Raw genomic sequence first — 9,711 nt, 5'->3', positions numbered from 1 at the left:
ATTTCAGTATCTTAAACTATGGGAAAAGTTGTAACTGTTTGCAAAACATTGTGAACCAATGTGAGTACCAGGTATTTGATGATGATATAGATTTTTATGAGACTGAGGATAAGGATTTTGAAAGTGTAGTGGATTCTAAAGTAAGGGAAGCTATGACTCTCGATGACATACAAAAGGAACAACAGAAAATTGTTCAAATGGTTCAAATGGCTCTGAGCACTATGGGACTTAACTTCTGAGGTCATTAGTACCCTAGAACGAAGAACTACTTAAACCAAATTAACCTACGTACATCACACACATCCATGCCTGAGGCAGGACTCGAACCTGCGACCGTAGCGGTCGCGCAGTTCCAGACTGTAGCGCCTAGAACCGCTCAGCCACCCCGGCTGGCCAGAAAATTGTTATTCTAGTTTAGAAATGTATTTAGTGAAAAACTTGGTAAAAGCCTACCAGTGCATGCTTTGCCTTAAAGATCATCAACCTTTCTTTCTCAGGTCATATAATATACCATTTTCAAAAAGGAAAGATGTAGAGAAAGAAATTCAAAAAATTGAAATATGGGGTGTAATAGAGAGAAGTAGGAGTGCTTACAATAATCCTTTAGTTGTAGTAAGTAAGAGAAATGGTGGAGTGAGAATTGTTTTGGACTTTAGACATCTTAATAAATTTCTTATCAGAGAAAATTATCATCCTGAGAACATGGATGAGCTGCTACACAAATTTGCTTATGCAAAATAGATGAATACTTGACCTCTGAATTTCACCAGATTCCACTTGAAATTAATTCTAGAAAGTATACAGCATTTCTGTATGGAGTTAACTGTTTTCAACACTGTGTGGTGCCATTTGGACTAAATGTAATTGTAGCTGAATTCATAAGAGCTCTGTATTCTGTCTTAGGGAGTGAAGTGAGTTCAAAATTAAGTGTGTATGTTGATGACATTCTCATCACAGAAGAGACTTGGGAACAACATTTGAATCTGTTAAGATTCAAATGTGTTTTCAAAATTAGAATCAGAAGACATGACTTTGAAAATAGGTAAGTGTAGATTTGGTGCGGGAGAAGTTAAATTTTTAGGACATGTTATATCTGAAAAAGGGATTGAACCTGATAAAGAGAAACTTGATGCTATTCCTAATTTTCCTCCTTCTTACAACAAAAACAGTTTAAATCATTTTCTGGGTTAACTATATTTTATAGAAAATTTTGTTGCAGCCAAGCTTTGAATGCTCTATGCTTGTGTGAACTTTTGAAGAAGAATACCATTTGGGATTGGAATCAGGAGTTTGAGGATGCTTTTGATGAGATCAAATGACAGTTGAGTCAAACTCAGATATTGTTCAGACCAGATTTGCCTCTTCCCTTTTGTACTGTGACAGACAGTAGTGATGTTGAATTGGGTGCTCATCTATTTCAGGAGGTTGAAGTTGATGGTGTTATTAAACATAGATCTCTTGCATTTCGTAGTAGAGTATTTCAGAAATATGAAAAGACAAACACTGTTACTGAGAAAGAACTTTTGGCTGTACACTGGGCATTCAACAAATTAAAAAATTATTTACTAGATCACAAAGTCATCATCTATACCAATCACAAAGCATTATGTTATCTTCAGGTGTGTAAACTGTACTATAACAGAATTACTCAGTGAGCCTTGTTTTTACAGCAGCTCAGTTATGAAATCAAATACATTAAGGACTCAGATAATGTAGTTGCTGATGCTTTGTCTAGGCTACCTTTAGGAAGTGAATCAGCTAACGACTTTGGAAAAGGTGTGAAAGAGTTTAATATTATGTATTTGAAAGGTGTGAAAGAGGGAAAAGAATTCTTGAAAATTTGCAAAGACATCCATAGATATCAAAATTATGATAAAAATTGGAGATTGGTTAAGAGCATGTTGGGTAATAAAGGAGGAGAAAAGACTGCCCTGCACAAGGCCCTGCATAAAGATATATGAGAGAGATTGGGAGACTGTTTAGAACATATTGTAGTAAGAATCATACCAGTTGGATAGATTATGCCAGTGACTTTGAGGATATTATGAACAGCTTACAACATTATTCAACAGGTTTTTTGCCGTTTGAAATCATGTTTAATCATACACCAGCTAACTTTATTCTTGAAAATGTTGAGATTCCACCACGTAAAATTCTGTCACCACAAGGGAAGGAAGAATGTGTCTGGGGAGATGATGAAAAAACAGGAAGATAGGAGAAAGCAGAGACATTATGGTAAAAGAGGATTTTCTAAGTTTCAAGCAGGAGATAATGTATTGGTGAAAACCAAAGAGAAATCTAAAGTGTTGACATCTGAGATAAAGAAATTTTTCACTATTTATATTGGACCATTCGAAGTTCTTGAAAAATCCACATCCTAATTTATACAGACTTGTGTATCCAAAATCTAAGAAGTTATCTGGAGTATGCAATATCACTGAACTGAAAGCATATAGACATGATCTGTAAGAATGTTTGTTTGTTTGTTCTTCTACCATTGTCATGAACTTAATTTGTAAGATCATGTAGTTTCTAGAGTTTTATCTTATCCATTGACTGAGTTTACATCTATCTGTAGATTCATAAGACTATATAACTGTGTTTTGTTTTCTGGATTTTAGTATGTAAGGTGATGTGATTTTTGAAGTTTTGTCTTATCTATTGAGTGGGTTAAAATCTATGATGCACTCTATAATTGTGTTCTGCAGTGGATTTGTGCTTTAGAATTAAATGTATAGATCCCATAAGACTAAATGAGTAGAGATTTTTACAGTTTTGAAATGGGACAATATTCATAATTTGTGCTGTTAAGATTAGGAATAGTATCTGAGCATATCTGTGTACATTTTGTAATTGCATTTAACTTTGTTGATTAATGTTTCATACGTGAACACTTTTTAATCACACCTGAAATAAATCCCATATAATTGGCTATGTAAAATTTACTAAGGTGAACATATCTTGTGTGATGTGAAGGAGGTATTGAACAGCGTATTTAGTACACAAAACAATGTTTCACGATTTGATGTGAATGCTAGACAGGAGGTTATCTATACATTGGAGTGTGTGATGATAACTCTGAGGAAGCTGAAAGATGTGGGTAGATTCACTCCCCATGCTGCTGCATGGCTGTACCCTGCTGGACCAGTCATCTTGCAAGAGATTGCGGGTGCTGGGTAATGTATTCGAGCATCTGCCAACTGGATATGTGTTGTGACTAATATTTTTAAATTGTTAGACAAGACTGCTTAAGACAGTGTTATTCAGCATAAATGTATTTTTTTATTGGGGAATTGACTCTACAATCATTATGTTACTTTAAGTCACTATGTATTTCTTTTTTAATTGTAACCTATGTGTACATAGGTTAGTGTGGAAGGCATTTACTAGTATTGACAATATAACAAGATTTATACATATTTGCTTTCATGCTCTGACTTTGGTTGTCAAACTACTGGATAAGTGTTATCATTCCAAGCTAACTATGACTAGGTTTACCTGAATTTATCCTGAATATTGCAACATTGTATCTGATTGGATCTTGAGTTGTGGAAAGACTCACGCTTAGCTCTGTTTTGGGTATCCCTGGTCATTGCAACTCTGTGTGTGTTCTCAAGGAGAGGGTACAACCACTGACTGAAGCTAGATGCTTCTCACAATTACTCTTTGCATATGTCTGAACTTACTGCTATGATTATGAACTTTATTCATTTTGTTGTGTTGAAGGTTTTTGCTGGTTTGTACCTGGTGTGGTTTGGATTCATGGGTTGATACCTGCATTGTAAACTTAGGCCCTAATATTTTTCCATTATTTTGTTCTTTCATGAGTAAACATATCCATAAATACTATGGTTTATATAGCTGATTGATTCGTACACATGATCGAGTATATTCTGCTGGTCTGTACCTGTTGTTGTGAGTTTTTTGTTGGCTCACTCATTGTACACTTAGGCTCTGAAAGCTTTTTCTTCTCTTTTGAAGACTTTGAGGGTTTAATTGCATAGATCTTAATTTTTTTTTAATTTCTAGTAATTTACATTGTCTCTGCATTTATTTCTATAGTTTTGTGGTGTGGTTTTGTAATTTTGACCTTGCGTTATTTGTCTTGTGACAGTATGTTCCACAGATCGGAAAATCTGAATGCCGTATCCTGATATATCTATAGATTATGAATATATAATAGATATTTTTCTTATGTTCTCTGTAATATCTTATGTATCAGTTTCTTCTACACATCCATCTGCTATCCTGGGCATCATTTTGTACACTATTTGGCAAACCTTATAGTCTGTCACAAAATATTGTAAACCGTGTGTTTCCAAATTTTATGAGGGAGATATTCTAATGAAACATTCTCCTCTAACATTACCTTTTTTTATAGAGATAACTGATCCATGTATAATCTCAAATCTCATATAGCTTAAAATCATCTCAGCTGTTTCATTAAAGGAATTGATATGATTTTGTATATGCTGTATTATATTTCAGGCTCAAATGTATGAAAAAGAAATTAATGTGTTATAATCAATATGTATTAACAGTTAAAATTACTCTTCTTTTAAAAATATTTGAAATTACAAAATTTATGGCATACTTAAAATTAACATCATTAATTGCACAATTATTAAATTCATTTCTGGATTTATTCATGAAATAATGATATACTTTAGCAATAATTCACCTTTTGTTTTGTAAACTCTTTGGAATAATATGAGTACTGCAAAATGAATGAAGTGGTGGGCATGACTCTCATGGAAACACGTATTTTGCTAAACTCGTCCACAACAATGTAATTATTGGTTTTTTGGATGTGTAAATTGTTAAATCAGTGTAATTTGGAAGAATGGGATAAAATAAAAGGATACTCACAGCAACAGGCAACTATTAAACAGTTATTTTGTCATCAAGGACCTAAGAAATTGAGATTTTCAGCTGCAAGAAAGTACTTCTAGACAAGAATTTGAGCCACCTACAACAACAATGAGATAATCAAGATAAGTAATAAGTGCTTCTTTCGTAATCTTACTCCTCTCATAATTCTCAAAAGTTGTGCAAAGATTGAGAACTTTAATGGTGATGTGTGGGAGGGTAAGATTACAAATAAACAAAAATTCAGATGACGTGAAAAAGCTGTTAATGGTACCAAAATTAGTGTCCAAACAGTCATGGAGGAGACAGAGACTGAAACTGATGGCAACAAAACCAAATCAGAAATATTTACAAAGGTTGGCTGGTTGGTTGACTAACCAAACAGCCTAGTTCATTGGTCTCAAGATCTAACATTGCAGAAACCAAGGGAGGAACAACACAAACAGCACAATCCAGTCAAGGGGAAGGGAAAATGGAGAAACAAAGAGACAAAAGGAACGTTGGGGAATGATGAGAAAAAAACAGAAATGTGGGGTGGGGAGAAACAGTGATACCAAGGGGTGCCCCAGAAATGCTATGCATGTTGGGGCACCAGCACCACCATCAACCTGTCTCCATCCCCTTACCACACCATGATACAACACAATGGGGACCACACCAGGGGAAGAAGTGGACGAAAAGGGGAAACAAAACTGCGCAAATAACCAGACAAAACATATGGAAAAAGGGGGGAGCACCTGGCTGGTGTGCAGGCAAGGCCAAGGCCTCCATAACCAACACCAATGATAATTAAAGAATTCCAGATAAGATTTCAAAGACTTAAACCTGGGAGAAAGAAAACCAATGACAGACATAACCACGTGAAGGTCATCCACTAACACCTGGGACAAGGAAGGTGGGAGGGAATGTTTAGTGTGAGGGGCCAAAAGGCAGGAAAAAATATGGATCACAATGAGGGAGACCCTGCAACTACAATGTGGTGGGGGGGTTTCACTATGGAGTAAAAAACATGGGTCTTCCTAGTGTGATTGATATGAAAACAGCAGACAATGGTAGATTTCCTCCAGGAGAGGCAGAGGAAAGAACGTTGCATGATGTAAGTCTCCTTGATTGCACAAATTTTCTTAGGCAAAGGGGTAGTCCCCCAAAAATCAACCCATGACTGAGAAAAAATTGATTTGACATAAAGCCACAAATATGACCCCCAGCAGAGGGGTCATGGAGAATGGGGGTTAGGTGGTCGCCACCCCCCCCCCTCCCTCCCAAGCTGAACGGTCTGAAAGTTTATTACCTGGAGTACCTACATGTCTGGGAATCGAAAGGAAATTAACCGAACAAGCACCATTGCCAAGATCAGCTACAAGGTCACAATGACTGTGACCAAGGGGTGGCAGGAAAAACACCAAGCAATAGCCTAATGGCCTCTCATTCAGGAAGGATCATTTAATAAGGCAGAGGGCCCAATAGATGGCCATCAATTCCACAGTAAACACTCCACACATGGCAGACAAGAGATGAAGTTCCGTGTCAACAGAATGTGAAGACATATCCCATTTGATTGGTGGATCTAAAGTCACTGGTGTGAAAAACAGTACCATTCTGAAACTCACATAAAAGCAGGCAGAACAAACAGCAGAACACCACTTTAGCAAAGCAGGCTTTTGGACACCAGAAGAGATCCATCCGAAACAGAGGCCAAGGAACTAACCAAGGGGAGCGGTGAGGAGAGAATGTGGGGAAGAGGACAAGGAGGGGAGATGGAAATAACAGTGGAAGAAGCAAGACAGAGTCCATCCGGTAAACCCACCTGAGGGTGGGCAATGTGCAGGCAGCATCCTGAAGCCATGAAAAGAATGGAATAAGAGGAACAAGCAGGGGAAGAATGGATAGCAATGGGTAGGAAAGTAGGAGCTTGGATCACTGAACTGATAGGGGAGGGATCCCAGCATCAACCAGAAGACTATCGACAGGGCTACTACAAAAGGCACGAGTAGCTAAACAATACCACATATGTGAACAGGTTCCAACAGAAGCAGTGTGGAAGAGGGACCCATAAACTTGACAATCATAGTCCAGAAGAGACACAGCTAATGCCCAATAAATATGGAGAAGGGTCGAGCAATCGGCACCCTAAGGGGTACAGGCAAAGAAGCAATGGACACTGAGTTTACGAAAACAGTCAACCTTCATATGATGGATATGAGACAACCAAGTAAGGTTGTTGTCAAAAAGATGAACCAAGAAATGGAACTGGAGGACCACAGCCAAGTATTGGGCTTCAAGGTAGAGCTCCGGTTCAGGATGGACTTTAGTACGGTGACAGAGATGCAGTGCCCTGGATGTAAGTGGACGGAATTGGAAATCATGTGAGAGTGTCCATGCAGAAGCACACCGGATGGCAACCTGGTGCTGTTGCTCTGCAGAGGCTACCAAGTGGGAGCTAACACAAATACAGAAATAATCCGTATATGAAGCAGGGGTGATCAACGGTCTGGCGGAGGCCACAAATCTATTAACAACAATGAGAAAAGAAGAATATTTTATTTGGAGCCTGTAGGACACCATTCTCCTGGGTCTGTGGAGAGCTGAAAATGGTGCATGAATGGTGATGTGGAAATGGAAATTTATGAATAATTGCCTGACTAACTGGAAAAATTGATTGGAAAGAATAGCTGAGAAAATTTTGAAGGTAATTTATGAATCTGTGCACAATCTTGAGTGAACTTTAACTGATATGAGTATCAACAGACCATGAATATCATTATATTCATAGTCAATAAACATAATTTGCATTATGTACTGCTGCTTCCATAGAGTGCGGTACCGATACAACATGCCATTGCAAGAAACGTGTTGTAAAAGGTATAATGTGCTTAAATTGTAAAACGGTTTTTCATTATTCGTGTGTTAATGTCAGTCCTAAAAGGAAACTATGGTTCTGCAATAGCTGTTTCAAAGGCGACTTAGGCCAAAAACCTAATGTGAGAAACACCAAAGACGAAGTTATCAGTGCTCTACTGGAAGAGTTTTCAGTTATAAATCATCACAAACACGAACAGTATGAAAAAGAAGCAAAGAGGCTTAGCGTTTTACCTCAAGATACTGTAACTTTTGTTAATAACAGTTCTGTTATTTATGTTTGTAGAAAGTGCGGGAAAAACACAAACAGTGGTGTAACCTGTTGCGAGTGTGAAATTAAACATCAGTCTAAAACTCCCGACCATGTTCCAAAACTTTACATTTTAGGCGATAGCCACAGCCGCGGTATTGTCTCACGCATAAATAAAGCTTCAAATGTGAAATCGATGAGCTTTGTAAAGCCTGGGGCGCCCCTCTCAGAAATAAGAAAACTAGTTTTTTCTGAAGAAATAAAAAAGCTGTCTTCGAAAGATTTTGTTGTCCTCTTTGGTGGATCTAATGACATTTATCAAAATGATACATCTAAAGCCTGTTGCGAATTAAACAAGTGTTTATCTGAACTAAGTCATACAAACGTTATCCTCGTAAATATACCACAAAGGTACGACTTGATGTCCTGGTCGTGTGTCAACAAGGAAATTAGTGCCGCCAATGAACTTTTTTCCAGTATATGCAAACAATATAGAAATGTTTCTGTTGTTAATATTAATACCATTGGACGCAGATTCCACACTACTCACGGGCTGCACCTAAATGGCCTTGGAAAGCAACTTGTTACATTAAAGCTAATGGAAACTATTCAGAGACTGCAATACTTACCAACAGCATCATCAGTGGTACCTGTATCATCATCACAGAAAGTATCTCTAGGAGTGACTAATGCAGAATCAGATACAGTAGCAGAAAATGCAGCAGAAGTACCTAAAGAAGCAATACTAACAGAAGTAGAATCAACAGCAGCATCAGAAGAACCACATTCAGTAGCAGCAGAAGTAACTCCTCCAGCATTAGAACCAGCTCCTACAGCAGTAACACAATCTCCCTCACCAGCAGTAGCAGCACAAACTACTTCACCAGCAATAGCAGAAGAAACACCATCAGCAACAGCAGAAGCAACTCCTCCAGCAGTAGAACCAGTTCCTATAGCAGCAGCACCATCTCCCACACCAGCAGTAGCAGAACCAACTCATTTACCAGTAATAGCAGAAACAACTCCTCCACCAGCAGCAACTAAACCAACTTCACCAACAGCAGAAACATCACCAGCTCCTCCTCCATCACCTTCAAGAGTAGCAGAAAAGAATAGACCAGTCACAGTAAGTAAAGTATCACATTTGTCTCATGATGAAGTGATACCAAATGATTTGGGAAAACATGTTCCTATAAAACTTGTGGACAGTAAAGTGAAACAAACTTCCAACCGTGTTTCAAACAGACCCAAAAAATTACCAAAGAGAAATGAAGATTTTTATGGTTTATCCCAAGGAAGTCCAACCGCCACCTAACGTAGATTCCAGGGCTGAAAAAACAATTAAATGTTCTCCATTGTCCCATAATACTGTACTCCTCCCCTCCTGTGACATTAACAAAAACCACTCACCAACTTTGTCTTTCAAGATAGGTTATCTCAATATTGAAAGTATAAGTGGAAAACACATAATTTTAAATGAATTTGCAAATGAGAACTTATTTGATGCATTATGCTTAAGTGAGCACTGGTGTAAAGGAAATGAAATATCTTTTCATGTACTAGATGATTTTCACTTAGCAAACAGTTTTAGCAGAGAGCAACATATTCATGGGGGTGTATCAATTTACATTAAGAAGGGATTAATAAATTGTAGTAATGAACTAGATCTAGGATTTTTGTGCAGTGAGATACATTTTGAAGCCACAGGCGTATATCTGGATCATTTAAAAATT

The 9,711-nt window shown here is 37.6% G+C and overlaps 1 protein-coding gene across 1 annotated transcript; it reads left to right on the top strand.

Annotated features, from left to right (window-relative positions):
- The first annotated feature begins 8,576 nt into the window (after positions 1-8,576).
- LOC126209862 (uncharacterized) lies at positions 8,577-9,293 on the top strand. Its single transcript, XM_049938988.1, has one exon. It carries the CDS (start codon positions 8,577-8,579, stop codon positions 9,291-9,293), a length of 717 nt encoding a protein of 238 aa, XP_049794945.1.
- The last annotated feature ends 418 nt before the right edge of the window (positions 9,294-9,711 follow it).

Source organism: Schistocerca nitens, chromosome 10, assembly GCF_023898315.1.
Source record: "Schistocerca nitens isolate TAMUIC-IGC-003100 chromosome 10, iqSchNite1.1, whole genome shotgun sequence".
Lineage (NCBI taxonomy): Eukaryota > Metazoa > Arthropoda > Insecta > Orthoptera > Acrididae > Schistocerca > Schistocerca nitens.
Note: the sequence above shows the minus strand (reverse complement) of the source record. Positions and strands in the feature narration are given on the sequence as shown.